The sequence below is a fragment of the Pelodiscus sinensis genome, chromosome 6 (genome assembly GCF_049634645.1).
Source record: "Pelodiscus sinensis isolate JC-2024 chromosome 6, ASM4963464v1, whole genome shotgun sequence".
Lineage (NCBI taxonomy): Eukaryota > Metazoa > Chordata > Testudines > Trionychidae > Pelodiscus > Pelodiscus sinensis.
This window is the reverse complement of record NC_134716.1, coordinates 21,109,472-21,137,333: the sequence shown is the minus strand read 5'-3', so window position 1 is coordinate 21,137,333 and position 27,862 is coordinate 21,109,472. Positions and strand designations below refer to the sequence as shown.

Sequence of the window (27,862 nt, the reverse complement as noted above, 5' to 3'; positions counted from 1 at the left end):
GATTAATTCATGGAGGATAGGTATGTGAATGTCTATTAACAAGGATGGGCAGAAGCTAAGAATGAGCAACAGAACATGGACTACTTGATGATTACTTGTTCTGTTCATTCCCTCTAGGGCACCTGGCGTTTGCCAAGGTTAGAAGACAGGATACTGGGGTAGATGGACCTTTGGTCTGATCATGTATGGTTATTCTTATGTTCTTATTATGTTCAGAAAGACAGATATAACAAACACAAAGGGTATGTCTACACTACAGCGTTATTTCACAGTATCTTATTTTGAAATAGTTAATTCGAAATAAATTATTTTGAAATAACAAGTCTACACACAAAATGCATTTCGAAATAGCACATCCACACTGATTGGAGGCTGAATCACATTTAAGGGCAGCTGAAACTGGTTCCAGCAGGGCATTAAGTCAGTAGTTGCTTTGTGTGGCTGCTGCCTGAGGCTATCTGAGGCTTGTGCTTACAGGGACCCCCCTGGACAGCCGGTTCTCAGCTTTCCGTGCTTGCTTGCCTACCTTGCTGAGTCATCCGCCTCACTGATTTGGATGCGGTGATCGAGGGGTTTAGCACCCTGGGCTTCCCCAACTGCGGCTCCTGGCCGTCCTCCTCCTCCTCCTCCTGGGTGTCATGGGCAGGGCCCTCTGCCCCAGGGTCGATGATCACCTGGGGGGCACAGACTGTCTGAACCCCCCAGGATGCGGTTCAGGGCATCATAATAGGGGCAGGGGTCCAGGTCAGCTCCTGGTTGGGAGCTGCCCCCTGAGTCCCTACCATAGGCCTGTCGCAGCTCTTTTATTTTCATACGCACCTGTTCCTGGGTGTGCATGTGGCCTTTGGTGGCCAGGCTGTCAGCCATCCGCCTGTAGACGGCCGCGTCCCTGTTTCTAGTGCGGAGATCATAGACATTGGAGGCCTCCCCCCAAACCTCAATGAGGTCCACGATCTCTGCACTAGACGAAGAAGGCGCCTGCCTTTTGCCACCCCTGGCAGGCTCCTGGGAGCTGCCAGCCTGCTCCTGGGGCACAGTGGAGGGCTGGGTGCTACTGGGTTGCTGGCTCATGCTTGGCCAGGTGCACAGACTGCTGGCTCTGTGCTGGCAGGCTTGCAGCTGGCACAGGCATTGTGGCCAGAGTCTACCACTTTATGGGCTCTGGTGCTGGTGGGGGGGGGGAGCAGAAGGATTTTCCTGGTTGTACCCAGAGTGGCCACCAGAGCACGCTGGGAAGGGCTGGAGGCCCTCTATTTCGAAATAAGCGTCTACACAAGAGTTTATTTCATTTTAGCTATTTTGAATTTGGCGTTATTCCTCATGGAATGAGGTTTACCAAATTTGAAATAAGCGGCCCGTTATTTCGTTTTAATTTTGAAATAGCAGTTTGGCTGTGTAGGCGCTAGTAAAGTTATTTCAAAATAACTTTGCTGTGTAGACATACCCAAAGAGATGAAGTAAAAGCAGTGATTGAATAATAGTCAACAAATGTATTATTTTTACTGGTATTCATCAAATAATTTCAATTATTGTTTTCATGATATTAATGCATCTATTTGACTGATCAAATATTAATAATCCAGACAGAAATGACTAAATTAATGCTGATGGAATTGTTGGATTACTACAGATGGAATTAATCGAATGTGTGAGATGAATGCATTTGTTGGTTATTTCAGCACTAGTAGCAAGTTACTTTAAAAATAACACTTATATCCGATATTAAGTTCAAATATGGTACAATTAAAACTGTAAATAGTATGCAAAGGATTTATTTCTTTAGTGGTTAATCATTTCTTTATCCCCAGTTCAGAGTAAGGAGCAGAACATATTTGCATGTTCACTGGGTTGAATGCTTAGGGTGAATTTTCTCTGTTTTCTTTCATGTCTGTGAGATGAACAATGATTCAATATTAAATGTTCAAAGGCACCTTGTCAGGTTAAAAATAATATTTTAAAAATATTTCTTATGTGGGCTATCAGAAATAGCCTAGCATAATTAAAAACAATCTAATTTCTTTGTCATGTATTGGTTCTCTTTGCTTACCTTCTACATTTATTTGAGCTTCAACAATAAAAATAAGTCAGTTTCAGTTTTGTTTCCAGTCAATTTCATTTTCTGGCTCTTAAGCACCAACAACAGCATTGTAAGCATGGTAGGAAAAGGTTTTAATCAAAACAAAATTTCACTTGAATTAAAAAATAGACAAAACCAGTGATATATTTCTTTTAACATTAGTTTTTGTATTTTTTATACTTACAGTGTGAACTTTTTAAATATGGTTACTATAATAAATTAGGTTTATGATCTAGGAGGCTGTAAAATAAATATTTTTAGAGACTAAAAAATGCAAAATTTAGCAGGGAAATTTGGGTGTTTTTTAGCAACTTTAAGATTTTATTATGGATAGTACACTAAGTACTGTCTTTGCACAAAAGTGTTTTATTTGCTTTGAGTTGCAAATTCCATTAGACTACTTTCACAGTATAACTGATTTGTATCATAATATTTTGTAGTTCTCTCATTTAATAGTTATTTCTTATTGTTTGTTTTTGTGAATTGTGAAGAAAAGATAATTTCACTTCCTGGCTAGATTTCAGTTATGCTAAAAGTAGTCCATTTTATTCTTAATGTCAAATAAAAAATATCCACTTTGTGAGCCATATCCACTCTGTGAGACTAGACCAAATCATTTCTGTTTGCTTCCCTGTTTTGTGGGCTTTTGTGTCCAGTAGCAACAACATATTCAGTTCCCAATTTCCTGCCCCTTACTTTTTTAATACATTACACAGGGCTACAATTCTTAGTATGATTTAAATAGTGATACAGTAACAAGAGTGTGATAAAACCACATATGATTGAAAGTTGCATGAAAAAATGTAAGCCTTTATCAGTTTAAGCAAATACATTGTCTACTACATACTTTGACTGTCTTTTTAATGACTTTTCATTGTTGTTAAACAGAGAGCATCAGGACAACAACAGGAAATAAACAATGTAGTACAGAGAAAAATTGCTGTAGATGAAGAAAATGCTCTCTTGAAGAATGAATTCAGTAATTTGCAGCAGAAATTTAAAGATAAAAGTGAAGAACTTAAGGTATATTGACTTGTACATAGTTTTATAGGACCATAGCTTTGAAGTACTTCTCTAAGCAATGTCAGCCTTTGTGACACAGAAAGTGACAAGCTTAGAGGAAAAATTGCCTTAGGCCTTGCTGTACCTTACAGTTTTCTCACACACCAACTCTGAGAAAGATGCTTTAAAGCTAAGAATCCAAGCTTTATAACTTTCAGATTAATAGTTAATGATGGAAATGGAGCAAAGAAAGTAGGAGTGTGAAGATGTGGCTTCTTGTAATTAGATTCTGATGGGACTGGCATTATTAATTGATAAAGCCGAGGTCTGGGAGGATATGTCTGTGTGGGTCTCAAAAATAGCTGGGGACAGCATCAAAGGCAGCTTGATCAATTAATGGGCTCTTTGCAAATGTGTACTCATCAAAGCTGTCATCCAGCTAAAATATATGACCTTCCACCTGCATGAAGGAGGCCAATAAAAGTACACAGGTGACCTTGGCCATCAAATATAGAAGAAGCTGCTGTGAGGGTAAAACTGCACAGTTTATATTTGCTGATTAGTTCTCACTTTTTTTTGTTTATCGGCCCTTGTGGTACTGTTCTACAGGACGCTAAGGAGTGTGCACAGAAGAAAGAAGAGCAAAACAGACTGGTTATAAAAAATCTGGAGGAGGAAAATGAGGGATTAAATACACGCTGCACTGACCTGCTAAATGACCTGGAGAAACTGAGGAAGCAGGAGGCCCAATGGAGAATAGAAAAATCTGGTATTGATACCAAAATAAAGGTATGATGCAGAATGGACTATTGGATATTATTTCAGAACTAACTTCTCACAGGCATTCACACTACATGTTATTTTCTTTAAATAACAAGTTATATATTCAAATCTACCAGTGGGGACTGACATTCATTTACATTCCTTCACTTCAGACCCACAGCTTTTTAAAAATTGATGTTGCCAAGCAGGAAACTGACTTCAAATAATCATCCTAAAATGTAATCATTAAAATATAAGATATTGGTGTTTGAGATACAAGGTAATTCTTTAAAAACAGCTTTAAAATCTTTCAAGATTTTTTCTCACTTACAGTTTAATTCAATATAATTTGATTGTAGTGGACCTGATATTTGTTTTGTAAGATGATTTTAAGAACTTTTCATCTATAGTTTAGAATAAATTGCATCTCAGCCTCCAGAGGGCTCCACTCTTGGTGAAAGGCTTTTTCACTGTATATTATATTTGCAAAGTTATATTCACTGTTTGATTAATGTGTTGTCACATTGTGCTGAAATGTATATTACTTCCAATTTTTAATTCTTTCTCATGAAAACTGGCATGTCTTTTGAAAATATGTCTAAGTAATAAGTCACAAATGCTAGTATCAAGCCATTTGTTAGAGATTACATGTGTATTTATATAAAGTTTATATATTTTATTCAATCTAAAGTGCACTAAATAAATTGTTATTTTTCTGTAGAATCCATCCTCTGCTGGTATATTGTATGTCATCAACAGCATCATTTTGGCTTGCACATCATGGCATTTTAGTGGCAAGGGAGGGTAGAACAATGTAGTGTCCTTTGATCTCAGGTGAGAGGGACATGAAATGTTGCAGAGGCAATCCAGCGAATTCAATGATATTTAGTGTCACTAATGACTATTTTAGGCATGGTACTGAAAAGCTTTAAGACAGTTTCACACCTTATAAAAGAGATCAGTTACTGAAATGCAAGGCCTCTGGTTGTGTGGAAGGTTTATATCCATTCTCAGGACTCTATGATGTGGCTTGAAGATCCTCGAAAGGGGCAACTTCACTGATAACTGTATATATTAGAATGATTTAATAATTTTCAAGTTGATATAGAACGTATCTCTGATAAGTTGTTGCAAATAGTTGAACTCTCCATAATTTCCTATTACATCAATGAAAAGAGTAAATTCAAAATATTTTGGGTAGATTTTATGGCAGTTAACATATACCATAAAGAGAAAGAAATTTGTTTTAATTGTTTGAGCATGGGAACAGGTACAGGGAACCCCAGCTCAAGTACTGACTCTCTCTATAATGTTGGGCAAGTCAGTTTACCGCTCTTCTTTAATTTTTCTAATCTGTAATGTAATATAGTAATTCTTATCTTACAAAACTGTTCTGAGGATCAATAATTGATGTTTCTAAGGAGCTTTTAAGAGGAAAAATATTCAATATGCACCACATACTAATAGTATGCGTCACGTCAGAAAAAACAGATATAAACTTTCGTATATACACATGGATTTAAGAAACTTTTAAACTAAATTAGTTACCTTATTCATGATTGTATTACTTATGCATAAATTACCTATAAATATTTCCTTGACATTTTAATAGGTTTCAGTTTGACTTAATTTCTTCCTCTGTTCTGTTCATTCTTCCATTTCCATTACCAGACATTTTCAAGAAGAATGTAGTAGATGCCAGATTTGTTTTCAACGGGGCATCAGTAAACAGGATGGGATATTTTTTTACCCCAGAGAACAAATATGAGATTATTAACCTGTATTGTGTTGCTCTGAGAGTGGTCAGTTTTTCCAGTGTAAAATGTCTCTTAAATGCTTAAGTGTTTTTAAAATGGGAAAATAAGTAATAGGATTTTCAGTTTGTTGATTTTAAGTGATAGTAGAAATGGCAATGTGAGGGTCCATATTCATTGTCGCTGAATGATTTCCATATACGATTAGCTGTGTTTAGGAGATAAATGTTTTTTTTTTTCCAAATACTGGCTATGCTACTCAATCTAGTAGCTGGGACAGAAGCTGGGATCTCTTTGGCTTGTGCATTAGCACTGGTAAGAAATATTGTTGTTAATGCTGTGAATGAGGGATCCAGAAACACTCTTGCACACTTTCCATAATCCTTTTCCAATTGTACAGCAGCCAGAGGGAGAGCAAAATTAATAAATTTAAAACATCCTAAAATTTTACTTATAAAATCTCTTTTGTAGACATTAAATATTTTAGTTTTAAATATCCTAGGCTAGATGTTATTACTATTTCTCCTATTGAGGTAGGTGGAACTCTCACCTTTCAATGGGATAAAGTACTGGTTTCTAGTCCTGGAGGACTTGAGATATCAGGCTTCAAGCACTGACATTTTTATGTATTCAAAAGCTGTGACTGTTATCCAGCTATACTGAAAGAAGGACAGGAGACACTTGACATGGTTTTAATCAGGGTTCAACTTTATTATTAGATGTCAGGAACGACCCAGCAGAAAAGAGTATACAATGGAGATAACTCCAGGTTCATTCACTAACCATGCGGGGGAACAGAGGAATTGACTTCAGCCTGCCTCATTATTTTTCCAGCCAAGTCTCCCAGGCAACCAATTGCTGGGACATTACTGTTCCCCTTCTACAAGGATTAAGGTGGGCTATAAGAAAGGATGTTGCTCTCTGCTGTACCTGTTGTAACTACTAACGCTCCAGTTCTGCTCCTGTAACCATTATCTATTTTTAAGCCCTTTACCAAAGAGTTTATCTGATCACAGTATACCTTTCTTATGGCATGCTTGTGCTAGACACCTGCTCTCACATAATGATTTGCAACATATCATCTACTACCTTCACTCCTCACCATATCAAAGTCCTCCCTGAAACTGCTGTGGTGAAGACCAAAAAAAAAAAAAAAAAAAACTTCACCTATGAAAATTGCTTGGTAGCCCTCCTAAAAAGGAACAGCTAGTGCAATGCCCACAGCAGGTTCTGACCAAGTCTGCTAGCCTCTTCAAGGAGAGAGAGGATGGGTGCTACTTTTTGTGCCCAGGTGAAAACAGTCTTTTACTTCCCAACTTGCCTCTTTTCACAATTCCTTAGACCATCCAGTTACAGGCTCAGAGTCAGTGTCAGTATGCCAGCCCTCTCCCTCTTTTGCAGCAGTTTCTGAGCCTCTCCTCCTCTCTAACCTCAAAAGCACTATTCCCTCTCCCTCCACAAGCTGGACACCCCACCCCCTTAAAGGTATTAGGTTATTTTTATTGTTATTGTTATTATTATTTGATTATTGTGTCAGCAGTTTGTAGCTATGTAGATCTATGGAATATTCAATAAGTTCCAGTGAAATAGAGTAGTAGGTAGAGGGCAATGTGATCAAAAGTGACTAATAAATACAAGGTAGATTGATTTAAATCAAAGCCATTTAAATCACTGATTTTCGTCCTGTTTTAAATCAGTAAGCAGGAAAATATGATTTAAATAATTGGTTTTTAAAAATTTTTTGTAGCTTAGTTATTTTCCTAAATAAAGGTTAATTCTCATTGTTTGATACCTGTCAAGGCTGTTCCCCACTCTAGCACTTTGAGTGCAGAAAGTGGGGGCCTACAAAATACCTTAGAATACCCTGCCACTAAAGGCGTCTGTTTAAAAAAACTCCCCAAAATCACAAACTCCCTAACCTTGGGTGATATGCTGCCACCACCCAAATGGAAAACCCCCTTTTTGAACCAAGGAAGATGTACATGGAGAATTCTTCCTGTGTGATAATCCAAAGCTCTTTAACCCTTCCTGATGAGAGAGCTTGAAAACAAACTGTAATTTCTTAATAGCTGAAGCTTTATTCTCAGGCACGTTCATAGAGAACCTCCTGCTTTCTAGGACACAGGAATCAGATCATAGTCTTTAAAAAAGGGTGATTTTATTAACAAAACAAAGACAACATATTTGGTAAAGCGTACTTGGTTGATAGGTGCTACAGAGCACAACATTCCCTCCTCCCCCCCAGATTAAAGCACATCTAATTGCTTCTCTAAGATTCAGTTTTACTTACATGTATATATATTTTTTTTAATCGGCACAAAGAAGTCTCACAAACCAAGAAATAAAGCAAATAACCTGATTGTGTTTAACTACACATTCCCTGTTTACTCACATATGTTGTTCCAAGGTTCATAGAATAGAATCATAGAATCCTAGGTCTGGAAGAGACCTCAGGAAGTAATTGAGTCCAACCCCCTGTCCAAAGCAGGACCAACCCTAACTAAATCATCCTAGCTAGGGCTTTGTCAAGCTGTGACTTAAAAACCTCTAGGGATGGAGATTTCACCTCCTCCCTACAGTAACTGATTCCAGTGCTTCACCACTCTCCTAGGGTGTGTCTAAACTATATGCCTCCGTCGACGGAGGCATGTAGTTTAGACACACCCCTAGTGAAATAGTTTTTCCTAATATCCCACCTAGACCTCTCCCACTGTAACTTGAGACCATTGCTCCTCCTTGTTTTGCCATCCATCATTACTGAAAACACCCTCTCTCCATCCTCTTTGGAACCTCCCGTCAGGAAGTTGAAGGCTGCTATCCCCCTCACTCTTTCTTCCGTAGACTAAATAAGCCCAACTCCTCCTTTGGGTGCACGGGAGGCTTGAGGCTCCTTCGGTTACTGGGGCCTCACTGGCCTCTCTGACAGGCCTTTTATATCCCTGGTCCTGTCTCCTGGCTTCTAGTCAGGTGGGTCGCTAGGGCTAGGTGCTGCTCACCAAGGCTCAGGGAGGGGCTCCTCCGCTTTGGGGTCAATCTTCAGATACTCACTGATTCTCTTAACCCTCCTATTTTCTATACCCTCTGTTCCCTGTCTCCCACCCCCGCTCCTTTTATTCCTTCCGCCCCTTCTCTCCTATTTATTTTGGGTCTGCACATCCTAAACTCAGAAAAAGTCATCTGAAAAAGTGGGCTGTGCCCACGAAAGCTCATGATACCATCTGCATGTTTTGTTAGTCTATAAAGTGCTATAAGACCATTTTTTGGTTTTTTTTTATGTACAGACTAACTCGGCTACTCCTTGAAGATTATAATTAATGTCGCTACAAGACACATCTGTGGTGGTTTAGGTGCTTTGGATGTACATTTCCATACTTTACCATGTTTGGATTTCACTTAAATTTCATGGCTTTATAGTGCTTGATTTTAGAATAATTAGAATGTTGCAGTAATGTTTTTACCCTGTTTACCCATTTGAACAAAATTTTTTTGGGAATGTGTGTTGAATGTAAGTGTTAGGGCATAACCATTGTTCTTTGTGGTTTTTAACTCTGAGTGGCTCCTATGCTTTTTAATATATTGCAAAATTAATTTACAGAATTTGGAAACTGATTTAACTGAGGCAAAAAAACAAATGGAAGACTTGCACACTAAATGCAATGACTTGACATCACAAGCGATTGTTAAACAGACTGAATTAACACAAAAGGATTGTGATGTGGCCAGAGTTAGGCAAGTATTTCACCCATTTGCTAAATAATCTACTAACTTGCAATTTTTAAAATGAAATTATTTTCTGACTAGGGCGAAAATAAGGCTCCTTTTGCTCCTTTTGCAAAACAACATACTGTTCTATCAGGCTACTTTGTAAAATGCAAACGTTTTCTGGAAAATGTTTGGGAAGCTAGTCATAAAATCTACTATTTGTACAAACTATATTTTTTGCCTTTTGCCATGTGTAATGTACATTTTTTAAAGAAAGGATGGACATTATTAAAATTATTAAAATTACATTTTTATAATTAGCATTAGGTCAGAGAGTTGTCAGTCTCCACTGAAAGATGCAAAATACCAATATGATTAGTAACACAAGCAATTTATTTGAGAGGCTAAATGCTCCAAACCTACAAAGGTTCCAAGCCTAACTTTTACTTTTTAATTAGAATAAAAAATGATGGGTCAACAGGAGTTTACACGAGCCTATGTAAGAGGTTTAAAACTGTGATTTAAGCTTTATCTGAAGTCTCACAGATCTTTTTATTAGGCTGAATCTGGAGGATTAGTGCTGCATATTTGAGATGTGTAGAAGAAATGAAAGACAGGTTGAATTATATGAATTGACAAGGTTATTAAAATAATCATAATGATAACAATGGCAGAAGACATCTAGCAGGTTTAAGTGGATTGATGAGGAGTCCATTATTCTCTTATTTGTATAGTTCCATAGGACTACACAGCATTGGCTGGTAGAAGGGATGTATTGGGCAAATAGTATATTTCTTGCCTCAAAAGAGCTTACATTCCAGGAGCACAGATTGGAAGGGTGGAAATAAAGTAGATCGATAAAATATGTAGATAGCAGTCATTGCAGTCGGAATGCTTATTCTTTATAGTTTTCAACCACTAATAATTTCACCATAGGAAATCAGTGTTTTGTCTTGAAAGAAAAATGAGAAATGTACTCTGTAATTTTTATGTAACTTTATTTGTCAATCTGGGATTAATCTAGGATTTGTACTGAAAAAGCTGTCCCTAGTTATTTTCGTGTTTAAAAGTAATAAATTCATCATCTCAATGGTTAACAAAAGTTTAAGACTCTCATATAATATGCAAGATTTTAATAGGTTGTTCTATGGAAAAACAAGCTCACGGGATTTGTACATTTTATCAAGTAAATTTTTGAAGTATCTCTGAATAGAATGTTTTTCTAAGAACTATGCTTCTCTGTGGCTCAAGATATCTATGAAGTAAGGGTACATGCATGGGAAAGGACATTTTCAAATCAGGTAATCAAAACTGACAGGCTACGTCTACACTGGCCACAATTTCCGGAAAAGCCATGCAAATCAGGTAAGTCAGGATAGGGAAATCCACGGGGGATTTAAATATCCCCTGCAGATTTAAATAAACATGTCCGCCGCTTTTTTTCCGGCTTGGGGAAAAGCTGGAAAAAAAGCGTCTAGACTGGCGCGATCCTCCAGAATAAAGCCCTTTTCCGGAGGATCTCTTATTCCTACTTTGAAGCCGGAAAAAAAGCGGCGGACATGTTTATTTAAATCCGCGGGGGATATTTAAATCCCCCGCGGATTTCCCTATCCTGACTTACCTGATTTGCATGGCTTTTCCGGAAATTGTGGCCAGTGTAGACGTAGCCACAGAGTTATTACATGTTATCTGTAGCAATAGGATATTACAAACTGAGTTGGCCAAGCCAGAAGACCTTAAAATCTCTTGACATTCATTTTATAATCTCCACTGCAAGTAGGGATGTGAAAAATTGTGTAAAAATCCTAGCAATTACACGGTTAAATGTGCTGTGAGCTCTTCAGTATAACTTTTATACTGCAGAGCCACAGAGCAAGATGAGAGCTGACTCGCTGGAGGCTGGGCCAGCAGGGGCTGCTGGAGGCTGGGCCAGCAGGGGCTGCTAGCCCCATTCCTGGGGAGCCGGATACTGCAGAAGAATTAATATTTCTGTGTCTTAGAAGGCTAAATTCTATTATTGGCTGTCAAAACATCTTGATTCTTCTGTCCTAAGATTTTAGTTTTGAATTTCAGATATTGTCTTTTAAAGTTGTGCTGAGTCTCAGGATTTAGGCTTAAATGAGGCTGGCTGTTTAATCTAAAATCTCATGGCTAGCCAGAACTGTTAGCTTAAGAGATGATAGTATTTTCTAACACATCAGTGTATACTAGGTTCAACTGAAACACACCAACCTAGTAATGCTTAGAATTCCATTATTGCTGTTACACAGTTAAGGATTTTCTGCTCATTTCCTTCAGTATACACTGAAAACTGTTTCACAATGTCCTGAAAAGACTTAAGTGACAGCACCTGACATTGTTGGCATTTTCAGTGCTTTAAGTGAAGCAGGTTGACCTTCTGGCGTTCTATTTAGTGGGTCTAGTTAAGACCCATAAATCAAGCGCTGAGGGCAGCTCTGGCTGATACCTATACTCCTCATGGTTACAAGGAGTAAGGAAAGCCGATGGGAGCATTTGCTCCATTTGTGGGGAAGGTACAAAGGTTGGCTTACGGTAAAATGACTCCAGCTATGGATTTTTCGTAGCTGGAGTTACGTAACTTAAGCTGACCTTCCAGCTCTCGTGTAGACCTGACCTTAGTAAATAAGGGTATGTCTACACTACAGCACTAATTCGAACTAACTTAATTCCAATTAGTTAATTCGAACTAAGCTAATTTGAACCAGTGCATCTAGACCTAAAAACTAGTTCGAATTAGCGTTTTGCTAATTTGAACTAGCATGTCCACATTGAGTGGACCCTGAACCGGGGTTAAGGATGGCCGGAAGCAGTGCCGGCAGGGCATCAGATTAGGATTTAGCACGTGTAGCTGCTGTCCCAGGCTAGCCGAGGGCTGTGCTTAAATGGACCCGACCCTCACCCCGGACAGACAGTTCTCAGGGGTTCCCTGCTCGCTTGTCTAACTCGATGAGGGACAGCAAAGCAGTCCTGGCTTGGAGTGCCCTGAGTGCCCACACTCGGCACATCACAGCACTCGGTCATCAGCCCGGCTGCACTTGCTGCAGGCTGCCATCCGGGGAGGGGGTCAATCGGGGGGCTGCAGGAGAGCTTCCACCCCGAGGAGCCCGCAGAGCCACCCCAGTCCTCCCAATTGGGGGCTCGTACCCCATTCCTCCCTCACCTCCTTCCACTTACCCCTCCCTAGCCCTCCTTCCTGATGTACCAAATAAAGGACACGTGTGTTCAAAAATAGAAACTCTCTTTATTGAACAAAACTCGGGGAGACTGGGAAAAGGAGATGGGAGAAGGGAAGAGAGAGGATGGGAGACGGGAGGGTAACTAAAATGATCAGGGGTTTGGAACAGGTCCCATATGAAGAGAGGCTAAAGAGACTGGGACTTTTCAGCTTAGAAAAGAGGAGACGGAGGAGGGATATGATAGAGGTCTATAAAAGCATGAGTGGTGTGGAGAGGGTGCATACAGAAAAGTTCTTCAATAGTTCCCATAATAGAAGGACTAGAGGACACCAAATGAAATGAATGGGTAGCAGGATTCAAACTAATAACAGAAAGTTCTTCTTCACAAAGCAAATAGTCAGCCTGTGGAACTCCTTGCTGCAGGAGGCAGTGAAGGATAGAACTATAATAGAGTTTAAAGAGAAGTGAGATAAATTCATGGAGGTTGGGTCCATGGAGTGCTATTAGCCAGGGGGTAGAAATGGTGTCCCTGGCCTCTGTTTGTGAAAGGCTGGAGATGGATGGCACGAGACAAATGGCTTGGTCACTGTCTTCTGTCCATCCCCTCCAGGGTCCCTAGTGTTGGCTGCTGTCGGCAGACAGGCTACTGGGCTAGATGGACCTTTGGTCTGACCCAGTACGGCCATTGTAAGCTCAGGGCTCAGGGTCGGGGGTCTCAGTGGACCACCTTGATCTTCATGCATACCTGCTCCTGGGTGGCCAGGCTGGCAGCTATCCTGCCCTAGACGGCCACTTTCCTGTGCCTAGTGCAGAGGTCGTGGATGAGGTCCACTATGTCTGCACTAGACCAGGCGGGTGCCCGCCTCTTGTGGACCTGGGCAGGCTCCCGGGAACCGCCAGCCTGGTCCCGGGAAGAGGCGGAGGGCTGGGTGGCAGCAGGTGGCTGGCTTGTGCCGTGCCAGGTGCAGGGTCTGCTGGCTGGGTGCTAGCAGGCTTGCACCTGGCACGGGCTCCGTAGCCAGCCCGTGCCCCTTTAAGGGCTCCGGGGCCAGGAGGGGGGCAGAAGAGTTTCCCTGGTGGTGCCCAGAGTGGCCACCAGGGAAAGCTGGGGAGGGCTAGCCTCCCACTAGTTCGAATTAAGTGGCTACACAGCCCTTAATTCGAACTACTGAATTCGAACTAGGCGTTAGTCCTCGTGTAATGAGGTTTACCTAGTTCGAATTAAGCGTTCCGCTAGTTCGAATTAAGTTCAAACTAGCGGTTTGCTAGTGTAGCGCCTATCAAAGTTAATTCGAACTAACGTCTGTTAGTTCGAATTAACTTTGTAGTGTAGACATACCCTTACTTTTAAGTCCCTCAATATCTGGAGTAAAAATTAGCAGATACAGCTCAGGAAAAAGCTCTGCATTCTGATCATTCCTGGGAAAATAAAACAAAATCGGCAAATGGCAACAAAGATGATGGATATGATGAACGTTAACTGTATTTGTAATTGACCTGTCCAGTTTTTTTACTGATAGCAGCAGCTTATTTTACTTAAATCTTTGTGAAGCCATGTTAGCTTGCAGCAGTCGGTATGTACAGGACAATATGTTTTTGTTTAACATTTTTGGTATGGTTAAGGTAAATCTTTAATTCATATTCAATGCAGATGTAACAAGCATTTGTCCAGAATTTATCTTTAACAACTAAATGTACCCAAATGTGAAACAGCACTTCTGTGAATCTTAAATACCTAAAATGGCTGTTGCTAAGAGCGGATGGTCATTTTAAGCATGTTATAATTATGTCTGCCGCTCTTCCATGTTCAGTTCTCTTGGCATAGTTCCATCAGATTAACCCCTTCCCAGGCATTGTTGGCTAAATAAATATTTTGTTATGTTCCCTGGAATCAAAGCATCCCTTTTGCTATCCAGTTGCCTTCCTCTGTTACCAGAATTTCCACCCACACACACTTATACACATATGCTTTTTAGTGGCTAGCTTATTTGTGTCACCTTAAAAATGAGTTCTTGTCTTTAGTGTGTGTGTATGTATCAGCTGAGTGTATGCTTAAATCCATTTCTCTAAAGGAAGGAATTAGGCATATACCTAACTTTAAGCATGTGCTGAGTGCTTTTCTGCATATCAATACTGTTCAGAATCGGTACCCAAGAAAAAGCTGGCATGAAACTTATCATCTTGCTTAATTTCTTATTAAGTATAGTAGTAGCTATTAAAAGACAACATTTTTCAGAAACTACCATGTGGTAACTGTTTCTAGATGTTGACAATCTCGTTGTTACCTCTGTAATTCCATAAAATGTAGATACTTATATACGGATAAGAATTTATTCAGTAGAAATGCCCTCCCAACCTTTCCCAGAACCCAAAAGGTAACCCTTATATACCACATGAGAATACTTTTTTCCTTCAGGAAATTTTGGAAGCTTTAGTGTTAATTTTAAATAAGGTGTTTTTTTTTCCTGTACAAATTAAATGCACAATAGTGCATAAGAAAATGACTGAACAAGTTAATGGCAAGTCTCAGCCACTTCCATCAACAGTCAAACTGTACTAGGAAAATCAATTAGTATAAGAAAAGTAAATCCATTACAAAGAAGAAACTTGAAGAATCATAAAAGATGAGGGAGGGTTGGAAGAAACCTCAGGAGGTCATCTAGTCCAACCTCCTGTTAAAGCAGGACCAGTGAAGGCTTTGTCTACACTGCCACGTTTAAGGAGTTGCTCTGGCAGTGCTTTAGCACAACAGTGTAATCATGGCCCCAGTGCTGGGAGAGAGCTTTCCCAGTTCTCTAGGTAAATCACTTCCATGAGGGGAGTAGCTAACAGTGCTGTTAGCATAGTTCCCAGAACTTAGTGCGCTACAGTGCTCTAACTTGCTGCACTTGGGTTAGGGGTGTGTTTTTTCATACTGCTGAGTGACAGAGTTACAGACCAGTAAAGTGTCATTTAGACAATCCCCAAATCATTCCAGCTAGGGTTTTGTCAAGCTTGACCTTAAAAACCTCTAAGGATGGAGATTTCATCATCCCAAGGTAACCCATTTCATTGCTTCACCGCTTTCCTCGCAAAATAGTTTTTCTTAATATCCAACCTGGACCTCTCCCACTGCAACTTGAGACCTTCTTGTTTTGATATCCACCACCATGACTGACTGTTTTCACTTGTATCTATGTAAATCCTATGTTTTATACTTAATAAAAACACTAGTTTATTATCAAACCCAGTATTAATAATTGTTACCGGGGGGAAGAGGGGAAGTAACCACCGTACACATATCTCTCACTGAGAAAGGGGGCAAACCTTATGAGCTTTTTCTGTTTTTTTTTTATTTTGTTTTTTTTCTTACATGGAATAGGGTGGATTTGTTTGAGGTTTTGGTCCATGATGGGGTTTGGTTTCCTGGGTGCTGAGCTCTTACATCTGAGCTCTCCCAGAGCTGCACTGGTTCAGCATCTGTGTTGCTCTGTAGGGGGTTGGTAACCAATGCTCCCTCTAATTTTTTCCATCCACGTGCAGACTAAACTTTGTTATATGCACCACCAGTAAAAATACATACGGCCAGTTGTAGGTGCTTTGGGCACTCTGCTAACCAGCTGGACAGCATATGAATCTCCCTGGGTGGCAACCCAAATGCATAGCTTACAGGGAACACTGGTCTCAGCCCCCTAATAATTTTTGTCTCCCTCCACTGCACTCTGTCCAATTTAATCCAGTCATAGAGGAGGAGGCCAGTTTCATGACTCAGTCCAAAGAAACACTACCTTGTATGGCAGGCAGCAAATGTTCAGGTTTTGCTTTATCTTAGAATCATAGCATACTAGGACTGCAAGGGACCTCGAGAGGTCATCGAGTCTAGCCTCCTGCCCTCATGGCAGGACCAAATACTGTCTAGACCATCCCTGATAGACATTTATCTAACCTACTCTTACATATCTCCAGAGATGGAGATTCCACAACCTCCCTGGGTAATTTATTCCAGTGTTTGACTACCCTGAAAGTTAGGAACTTTTTCCTAATGTCCAACCTGAACCTCCCTTGCTGCAATTTAAGCCCAGTGCTTCTTGTTCTATCCTCAGAGGCCAAGATGAACAAGTTTTCTCCCTCCTCCTTATGACACCCTTTTAGATATCTGAAAACTGCTATCATGTTCCCCCTCACTCTTCTCTTTTCTAAACTAAACAAACCCAGTTATTTCAGCCTTCCTTCATAGGTCATGTTCTCTAGACCTTTAATCATTCTTGTTGCTCTTCTATGGACCCTCTCCAAATTCTCTACATCCTTCTTGAAATGTGGTGCCCAGAACTGGACATAATACTCCAACTGAGGCCTAACCAGCGCAGAGTAGAGCAGAAGAATGACTTCTTGTGTCTTGCTCACAACACACCTGTTAATGCATCACAGAATCAAGTTTGCTTTTTTTGCAACAGCATCACACTGCTGATTCATATTCAGCTTATGGTCCACTATAACCCCTAGATCCCTTTCTGCCGAACTCCTTCCTAGACAGTCGCTTCCCATTCTGTATGTGTGAAACTGATTGTTCCTTCCTAAGTGGAGCACTTTGCATTTGTCTTTATTAAACTTCATCCTATTTACCTCAGACCATTTCTCCAATTTGTCCAGATCATTTTGAATTATGACCTTATCCTTCAGATTAGTCACAACGTCTCCCAGCTTGGTATCATCTGCAAATTTAATAAGTGTACTTTATATACCAATATCTAAATCGTTGATGAAGATATTGAACAGAGCCTGTCTCAAAACAGACCCCTGCAGAACCCCACTTGCTATACCTTTCCAGCAGGTTTAGAATCCTGTTTTGTTTCCCTCTTCATCCTTTTCATATTTAAGACTCTAACTACATTGGCGTGGGCAATATATGGCCTGTGGGCTGGATCCGGCCTGGGAGTCCTTTCAGTTTGGCCCACGGCCTCCCCATCGGGACCCTCAAGCCAATGGGAACTGAGTGCTTGTGCTGGAGCAGGGACAGACTGTGAAGCCTCCCCTTGCCGCCACGTGCATCACATGTAGAAGCCAGCCACTTTGATCCTGGAGCTGCGGCAAGCCGGGAGCCTGCTGCCTTGGGGTTCTTACTGGGCTGCTGGTGGGAAGCCACCTGGTAAGTGTTTCCTGGCTAGAGCCTGCATCTGGCACCTCACCCCATCCTGCATCCCAACTCCCTGCCCCAGGTCACCACTCAAATTCTCTGTACTCCCTTTCCCCATGTCGCAACTCCTTCCCCCAGGCCAGAATCTTCTCTTGCACTCATATCCCCTTCCTGACCCTGCATCCCCTCTTGCACCCTAATCTCCTGCCCCAGGTTACCACACAAACTCTCTGCACCCACCTCCCCCCTGCCCCAGGTCACAACTCCCTCCTAGACCCTGCAGTCCCTCCGATAACCCTCCTCAAGGCCAGAATCATGCATCCATACTCTTTCTCAGACCCTGTACCCCAATCCCCTGCTACAGGTCACAACCCTCTTCTTCACCCAGCCTTCCTTCTCAGACCCCCTCCTTCATCCCAGTTCCTTACCTGAGCTCCCTTCTGCACCCAACCCTCTGTTCCAGAACCTGAATCCTCTCTATAGAAAAGTGCGGCCCTTGAACACTTTCTAAAATTTTGGAGTATCCCCTCATCAACAATTATTGCTTGTACTACCTGGACTGCTATTGCTCACTGAACTGAAACACAAATCAGAACATGAGTGAAAATAGTGAGGAAAGACATGAGAGATAAAAAATATTTTAAAAAAAGACGAGGACGGGTTTGAGGTTAAGATGGGGGAAAGGAGAAATTGAGAGGGAAAAAATAGGGCAGAAATGAAGCCTGAATTTTGCAACCTGACACTATGACTTTTTAAAATTACAATTTTATGTGGATGCCCAAAATATGCATTTTAGTGTCGTAGAATACAGAACACTACAACGTGTAGCTGTTTCTGTGATTTAACCTGCTAATATTTTAGGATTTAGAGAGAAAACGACTTCTGAAAATTGAAATTTTTTTGAACAAATTTATCCCGAATAGTAGCTTCCTAGAAATTGCATTGCATAGCTAGTATTGGATGACATTTATCCCTTTTCCATTTCTTAATATCCTGGGGATGTACTGGATTTACACGTCTTTTTCTTTAAATTCAAATGGTTATAAAACTGATTGTAGCCTACTAAATTACAGTTGGTGCAACTAAGTACTTGCTAACAACTTGGTCAGCTCTGCTCAGACTCTTTCATCTAGCTTTGTCTTTTGGACATTTACTTCTATGGGATTAACCTCTAAATCTATAGATACATCTAATATGAAGTTAAAATGTTGAGCTTTGAGAGATCGGTCTTTCATACTCTCTGCTAGGCTCCATTAAAGCTGCTAGATTTTGAAAGGTATCCTGTGATCAGCTGCAGTATCCCGCTGTTGGTTGCTCTACCTCTTCTTATAATATAATCACTATGCTTTCTATGAAAGTTCACTCGGCAGGGGAAGGCTTTGACTTCAGCATCAGTGTGAATGAACAGTAGCAGAAGCATGAACTAAAACTCCTGCTGCTGATTTTTTTAAAAATTACTCCTTCCCAATGAACTTATCCCTCCCATGCAAACTACTAGAAATTTAGAGCAAGGAGAAAGGTGAAGTATCCAATTTTGTGCATAGTTATATAGATCTGGAGCAACTTCATTGACTTGAATCTATTTATTTAATATTTGCACCATTATAACTGACCATTGAATTTAACTTCAGGAAAGAAGCACTTTATAAAACAGAAGATATGCTTAACTCATGAGAAACTATCAAAATCAAATTAAAGCAGGCAAAGAGTTCTTTAGAGTTTGAAAGTTTGAAAATTATGGATTGGTTGAATTAAAAATTAAATTTGACAAATAGTTTAAATACAAGTGAGATCTAATTTGGGCAATTCTTGAATCAATATTTGATTTACCCATGTTGTGGCAATCTCCTCATATCTGGTCCCATCTAAGACCTGGGAATTCATATTGGTATTTCTCTTCTCCAACCGTAAACCGAATGAGACCCTTTTTTCTAAATTCCTCACCTAGATTTATGTAAAATATACCTACTGGCTTGATCCTTCAGTAGGTTCCGAACTGCAATCTCTGCCCTTTCCTTTCCTATAAAAGCTGTTCTTATGTTGGATCAGGAGCCTTGTTAGTATTTAGCATGATTTGTAATTTTTGTGTGTTGTTTTTGATTATTGAGTTGAAGGAAAAAATATCTGTTCCTTTTTCATTCATAGTTTTTCTGTGTGCAGAGACATATGAATTCTCTCTAGTGGTCTGCAAAGTAATAGTTCTGAATGCTCAGTAAGGTCTATCCTTCATTAAATACTGGTTTAATTGCTATATTTGTGTTTATTCTCAAATGCTTGTTGTCACAGATGTATTTATTTAGAAAATATTTATTTATTTATTTATTTAGCAAATAATTGCTCTGTTTTAGGGATGTAAACGACTAATCAGCTATCTGATATGCAAAAAGTTATTGGATAGTTGACTAGTCCCTCGACTAGTCTCTCCCACCTCTCCCCACCGCTACTTCTACCAGTGGCAGTAAGGGGGGGAAGCAGGAGCTGGTCCTGGGGGGAGCCGGTTTAAAAGCCAGTTCCTCCCAGCACCGTCTGAATGGGGGGCAGGTGGGTAGCGGGGACTGGATGCGAGCTGGCTCTTAAAATTTAAAAATAAAAATTGCAGCCGGGGGGGGGGGGGGGGAGTGAACCCAGCATGATTCCTGGCTCACGCTGCTCCCCCGCCCCCCCGCTGCACACCATTTAAAAAGGCTGGTGTGCGAGCTGGGAATCAGCTTTCCTGACTCGCTCTGGGTCCCGCGTGCTGCGCTTTACCCTTTAAAAGGGCATTTAAGTACTTTAAAAAGGCATTTAGTACATTTAAAAGGCCGAGCTGCAGCAGGGTTAGCTCTCCACTGCGGCTTCCCTGCTTATCGACAGAAAATCCATCTACTAGTTGATTAGTTAATTAAACTAAATTTAACATCCCTCCTCTGTTTGCTTTTTGGAGATTTTCAAAAATGGATATCCCATTTTGGACAGGTTATTTTTTTCTGGATTCTTGCTATCTTTTCAAATTACAGAAAATAATGTGTGTTGTCCCAAGTTACTCTTTTAGAGTCAATGGGACTTGAATACATGCTTGCAGTTAAACATGCTTAAGTGCTTTCCTGAATTGAACCCCATTATAAGCTTCTTTGACCATATTTCTTTCTCAATATTGTGTTCTAGGATTGTTGAATTGATATAGTTTGTCCTTATTTTTGTGCAGATACCCTGATACTACTGCTTAATGAACAAGTCCTAAATGAAATAGTGTGAAAAGAAATACAAGTAAAATGAGAAACTATAAATGTATCCTGTAGTTAGACATTAGCAATTAGTGTATTGCTCCTTATGACATAAGTTTAATATCAGCTGATTCTCTGTGACAGAATGAATCTGTCCCTGGTGACATTGTTTATTGCCTCCAACTTTTATTGGTTTAACCTGTCCAGACTATCTCCAGAAATCATATTTTTAAGTCTACTTAACACCCTTTTCATGATTGCTTTTCAATCACTATCTCTAAGTTTTTACGAGACGGAGTCTTTCATTTCATCATGACCCTTTTAAATTTATTTAAACAGTGTTATTTGTTTCCCTTCAAAACATTTTTCCCCGTAGGGAGTGGGAAAATAATGTTTTCTTTAAAGAAAGTTACTTGAATTACATTGGTTTGAACCATTGCACAGCTACACAGCAAGCCATTATTTTGAAACAATTGTCAAAACGATGGAGGACTTTTTACTCTGACTCTTGTAACCCTCATTTCATGAGGAGTAAGGGAAGTTGAAGGAAGAGTGTTCTTCCTTTGACTTCCTGCTGTGTAGACAGTGCCAATAGACGAATTAAGCTTTTTCTACTTCAGCTATACAGTTGAAGTAGCTGAAATTGCGTATCTTAATTTGACTTCTGCACTGCATTGTAGTCGTGACCACTGGCTGCTTGAATTTGCGCAAGAGCACTGACTTTGTAACATACAAAATCAGTGCTTCTTGCGCAAATACTTTCACGCTCCCGCTTGGGAAAAAGCCTTCTTGCGCAATAATACTTGCGCAAGAGGGCCAGTGTAGACAGGGAAGAACTGTTTTGTGCAAAAAAGCCCTGATGGCTAAAATGGCTATAGGGGCTTTCTTGCGCAAAATTGTGTCTACACTGGCCACGGATGCTTTTGCGCAAAAGTACTTTTTGCGCAAATGCATCCGTGCCAATCTAGACGCGCTTTTGCGGAAATACTTTTAACGGAAAAACTTTTCCGTTAAAAGTATTTCCGCAAAATCATGCCAGTCTAACGTAGCCAGAGAGTTTAAGTGATTTTTCCCTGAGAAAAACTCTATAAGGAAACATGGATGAAAGTTAATGGCATGAGTATTGATACTGAATTTGAGTCTTAATAGTTGCAGTGTAATTGTTAATTAGCATAATTATACTTCCTATAACGTATAAAGAAAAAGCCAAGTTTTGCAGTGTGTATACCATTGAACTCTTATCACAAATTCTACTATGGAAAATGATTTAGTGACACAGAATATTGTTGAATTGAAGCAATAATGCCAAGGTTAGACTAACTCTGTGGTTCTAAACACTTTAAAAAAATTTACAGTAGACTTCCGATATCCGGCACCTTTTGGACCTAGGTGGTGCTGGATTATCAGATTTGCTGGAGAATCAGGTCGTCTGGTACAGCTGCACGGCTTAACAGCTGGCCAGGACACAACAATCTCCCTCCATCTCCCCTCCCCTTTTCTCTTCGCCTCTCCTCCATGCTGTAACCTGATACTCCTCCCTTCCCCTCCCCCCTTCGCTGAAGCAAAACGCTCTTCTCCATACTGTAACACGATCCCACTCCCACCCCTCCTCCCCCAACTTTATGCTCCCTCTGATTACAGCCAGTGCATGTGCTAAGCAGCAGGCTTTTTAATCAGCTGGTCAGGAGCACTTGACATTTTGATGCCGGAGTATCAGGAGTGCCGAACAGTTGGATGCCGGACTATCGGAGTTTTACTGTAGATGGTATGATGAGCTTTCGTTAGCGCAACCCTCTTCTTCAGATGACTGGAGTATTAGAAGTCCGGATCCAAGAATAAATAAGGGAAGAGGTCAGAGCGAGAGGAAACAAAAAGGTGGGGGGTGGGGGTGGGTGAAGAGAGAGAGATAGTGAGTAGGTGGTTCAAATAGTTACAAGAGGCTGATAAGAACAATTAGCACCTCCATTGTTTGTTTGGTTGGTTAAGTCATTAGGATGTGGAAGGTAGTGTGTGAGCCAGCCTATGTCCCTGTTCGTACCATTTGCATAAGAATTAAACTTGTAAATGAAGTTAAGTTCCAATCCTTCCCTGTGTACTTGGCTTGTGGAATTGGCCTGAAACAACGCGGTGATTTGGACATTCATTAATGAGTGTCCAGGCAGATTAAGGTGTTCTCCAACAGGTTTTTGTGTATTGCCTTTTGGAAATCTGATTTGTGTCCATTAATTCTTTCCCGTAGGGACTGTCTGGTTTGGCCAATATACATGGCAGTGGGGCACATCTACATTGGCGATTTCATCACTGGACCTGACCACATTAGCCACCAAATCAGAGGCTCATTTAACTTCATGTCCACTAATGTGATCTATTCCATCAAATGCCAACAATGCCACACTGCCATGTATCAGAGGAAGCAGTGCAGAGTGGCAGGGAGCTCCTCAGGAGTGGCATGGGCTGCCAGCCCTGCCCCCGGGGCTATAGAATTGTTGAATAACCTATAAGAATTCATGAGGGTAATTGACTGTTCAGTTAACCCATATTTAACATCCCTGTCCCAGTTGTGGTGATGGATATTTGGGGATTACCTGTCCACCCGCTTGCTGCAGTCCCTTGCTTCTAAAGGAATATACAATGACAGTGCCTTCATCTGGTTGGCCCCTGTTCATACTTAATGTTGTGCCTTGAGAGTCTCTAGGAATAAACTTATTCCAGTAATAATCTGGATCTAACTCCAAAACAACAGTTATAAATAATATACATCTAATTTAATAAATTAGAATTAGCACGCCTTTACTTAACAGCTTAAAGAAGCAGAGTTTAACAGACTAAAAGTGAATAAAATCAATTAACAAAGGACACAGAAATAAAGGAAACTTATCTAACTGGCATTTACACTGCCACCATTTATCCCACCCCAGAGTGTGCATTCCTTTGGATCTCAGAGTCCCAGACCCTTTGTTTGCATGGGCACTTTTGAAGCTCTGCAGCTGGAGTGGAGACCGAACTGTGCAGGTTCTCTGTGTGTGTGTCAGTCCAGGCAGGCAACCAGCTGCAAAATCCGTCTGCCACTGGAGCTAGCCCCACCAAATGTCAGTAGCTATAGTTCACTGGGCAGATCACTCTGGCTCTCTTCAGACCCAAGGTCAGTCGGTCTTCTGTGTTCTATTCCAGGCAGCACTTTCTCAAACATTACTTACAGTTACTTCTATGGAGGCTCTTCACAGGCACAGCCAAAGTCTCTCCCATCCAGGGACAATCACCAACAGCCCCTGAAGCAGCCTGCTAAATCAAAGCCTGGGCAGACTCTCAGCAGCAGGCTCTAGCTTCCAGCAGCAGCTCATGAAATGTAAAAGGCTCCACACCAGCAATCTGGGTCCTCTTTCCTAACTGGAGCCCACCAACTCTCTCCCTGCACTGCCTGGAAAAGAGCACAGTTTTCCTTCTTTTTTTTTCTAAGGTATCATGGGAGTTTTAGTCTCTAGGGCTAGATTGCAGCACCAAGGATCCTCCCAGTAAAAGTCAGAGGCTCCTATAGCAAAGGGAGCCTGCATAAAGAATTAGCTACACGTTTATCAGAAAGCCGCCAATGCTATAGCTGGATGTTCAGTTATATTCTAGCAGTTATGTCATTAAACACAAATAGATAGATGTTCTGTTTTTGAAAGTTAAGTGTTGTATATATATTTTCCAGGAACATGTGATAAATATTGTGTATATAAATTTCTGGTGTTTAGAAGGAAATTGGCAAGTAATATAAATGAAAGTAGAAAGCTCATATAAAGTACAATTATCAGTACACATCTATTGTCTTTCTATTCATACTTTCTTGTTTATTGCTTGCTTTGCACAGGAAGGAGTTGCAGGAACTGCAGAATCTTTACAAGCAAAACACAGAACATACAGCACAGCAGGCAGAGCTGATCCAGCAGCTTCAGGCTCTCAATATGGATACACAAAAAGTACTGAGAAATCAGGAAGATGCTCACACAGCTGAAACTATATCATATCAAAAAGTATGCAGATTTTTTCTATCACAAATGTATAAATTTAAACATATGTATAAGTACTGCCCATAAATATCAATATGCAGCACTTGGGATAATAGAGTAGCTATGTGATATTGTATCGGTGCTACTTTGTGATGAAAATGTAGAAGGTTGTTTTGCATCCAGTTATACCCACTGAAGGGAATGCCCAGTGCTTCCATAGGGACTGCAAACTCCAGCACTAAACATGGGATTTAGTGGTATATGAATAATAGTCCTGGTGGATTGCAAAGTAGAGTGGCTAATTTTTAGTTTCCTTTGCCTATCTTTGTTTCTTTCTCTCTCATTCATGGGAAGAGAATGTTCAAATTTATAACAACTATTATTAATTAATTAGATGGAGAATTCATATGTAAATTTGATATTCTTGTTAATCGCAAACAATTTTTTGCCAAATGACAAAATTTGAAAACCTGTTGCATAGAACTGTAACCATGACTATGATAATTTTTCTGTGGATGTTTTATTCAAGGCTTAGTAATGTATTTTTCTTTATATAATATGAAAATAATGAATGTTGTCAGCTACTTAGAGAAATTTCTCTTAAAGGCACCATCTTGGATTTAAACCTTTTTGGCTTTGACACAGTTATGTACAAATCGCTTTGAGTTTATACAAAAGAAAGAAGACATGCTTCTTTGTCTTTAATAAGTATAGAAAATGAAGAAGAGCTACATATTATACAGAACATTTATGTACCTTTTTTATAGATCCAGAGACTTTTTATTCCCAAGTGAATACTAATACTCTTTTCAAATAATATTAATCCTCTGTGGCTTTTCCACCTGTGAAGCGTGTTATAAAATTGTGAAGCTGATAATTTAAACAAACTAAAGTAGGTGATGGATACCTAAGTGTAATACTTAGAACATTGTTATATGTAGTGCTGTAGAACCTTAGGGTATGTCTACACTACCCTCCTAGTTCGAACTAGCGGGGTAATGTAGGCATACCGCACTTGCAAATGAAGCCCGGGATTTGAACTACCTAGTTCGTGCCCCGTGTAGCCGCGCTGCACGGGGTTTGAACCAGCGGGGTTTTAAAAATGGCGGCTCCCCGCTTATGCAAATGAAGCCCGGGAAATTCAAATCCCGGGCTTCATTTGCAAGTGCGGTATGCCTACATTACCCTCCTAGTTCGAACTAGGAGGGTAGTGTAGGCATACCCTTAGTGACTAACAAATATATAGAGAGAGTACCATGAACTTTTGTGGGCAAAACCCACGTTCACAGATGAGAGAGTGACGATATATGATAAATATATATACTATATACGTTAGTCTCTAAGGTGCTTCAGAACTACTCCTTTTTAAAAATTACAGACTAACATGACTACTCCTTTGAGACTTATTGTCATATGTGTTGAACAGGTACAGGTACAGGTTGTCACAGGTACAGAGTTTTACAGCTACTGGAAAAGTATACTGAGCACTACTCGTAAATAAAAGTTCTTAGTAATATGACTTGGATACAGATAAATTATATACACTACTGTATCTGAAACAGATGTAGCTGTATCAAGAGATCAAGGAGTTCTGTATCAAGAGATTGTGGTCCTTTTGCTTTGGGTCAGCAATGAAGTGGCCTAGCAAAGCTGCAGAGTAGTTATATTAGAAATCACCTTGTGGAACACATTAGAGGTTCTGCTTGCAGCTGGCAAGATAGAATAACAGCACCTTCCACTTGTAGAATAGTGATAGAAATGTAGCCGTGTTAGTCTGGGGTAGTTGAAGCAAAATGCAGGACAATGTAGCACTTTAAAGACTAACAAGATGGTTTATTAGATGATGAGCTTTCGTGGGCCAGACCCACTTCCTCAGATCAAATAGTGGAAGAAAGTAGTCACAACCATATATACCAAAGGATACAATTTAAAAAATGAACAAATATGAAAAGGACAAATCACATTGCAGAACAGAAGGAGGATGCGGGGGGGTGGGAAGGGGGAGGAAGGAAGGTAAGTGTCTGTGAATTGCTGATATTAAAGGTAGGGAGAGTGGGATGTTTGTGAGTTAATGGTATTACAGGTGATAATTGGGGAAACTGTCTTGATAATGGGTGAGAAAGTTCAAAGACTTGTTAAGTCCTTGTCCGTAAGTGTCGAATTTTAACATGAATGACAGTTCAGAGGATTCCCTTTCAAGTGCAGATGTAAAAGGTCTTTGTAGCAGAATGCAGGTGGCTAAGTCATTTAGAGAGTGTCCTTTCTGGTTAAAGTGGCAAGAAACTGTTTTCTCTTTGTGATCTTGTCTAATATCTGTTTTGTGGGCATTAATCCTTTGGCGAAGTGTCTGAGATGTTTGTCCAATGTACATAGCAGACGGACACTTTCGGCACATGATAGCGTAGATTATATTTCTGGATGCGCAGGAATATGTGTTCTTGATCTTATAACTCACTTGGTTAGGTCCAATAATGGTATCAGCAGAATGAATATGTGGACAAAGCTGGCAACGGGGTTTGTTGCAAGGGAAGGTACCAGGGTTGGTATTAGTGTGGTATGTCCTGTGGTGGTTGGTAAGAATCATCTTGAGGTTAGGTGGTTGTCTATAGGAGACTATGGGTCTGTCTCCCAGAGCCTCTTTGAGTATGGTATCCTGTTCCAATATAGGCTGTAGTTTCTTGATAATGTGTTGGACAGGTTTAAGTTGGGGGTTGTAGGTGATGACAAGTGGTGTTCTATTGTTGGTTTTCTTGGGTCTGTCTTGAAGTAGATGGTTTCTAGGTATTCGTCTGGCTCTTTCAATTTGCTTTTTTGTTTCTCTGGGTGGGTAGTTGAGATTTATAAATGCTTGGTAGAGATCCTGAAGCTTCTGGTCTCTGTCAGTGGGGTTAGAGCAGATGCGGTTGTATCGAAGGGCTTGGCTATAGACGATGGATCGTGTGGTGTGTTCTGGATGGGAGCTGGATGCATGTAGGTAACTGTATGAGTCAGTGGGTTTTCTGTAGAGAGTGGTGTCTAATTTTCCATTGTTGATTTGTACGGTGGTGTCCAGGAAGTGGATCT

General features: G+C 40.4%; 1 protein-coding gene across 5 annotated transcripts in view; it reads left to right on the top strand.

Annotated features, from left to right (window-relative positions):
* Nucleotides 1-27,862, top strand: part of CNTLN (centlein) — a 342,196-nt gene that overhangs the window by 99,266 nt on the left and 215,068 nt on the right. For 3 of the 5 annotated variants that reach the window (XM_075931519.1, XM_075931522.1, XM_075931521.1), the window contains exons 4-7: nt 2,966-3,100; nt 3,689-3,868; nt 9,191-9,324; nt 24,661-24,823. In XM_075931519.1, the coding sequence (XP_075787634.1) occupies nt 2,966-3,100; nt 3,689-3,868; nt 9,191-9,324; nt 24,661-24,823 (612 nt within the window). Of the gene's footprint in view, nt 1-2,965; nt 3,101-3,688; nt 3,869-9,190; nt 9,329-24,660; nt 24,824-27,862 lie in introns of all 5 variants that reach the window. The other 2 variants (XM_075931520.1, XM_075931523.1) reach the window with 1 other exon arrangement.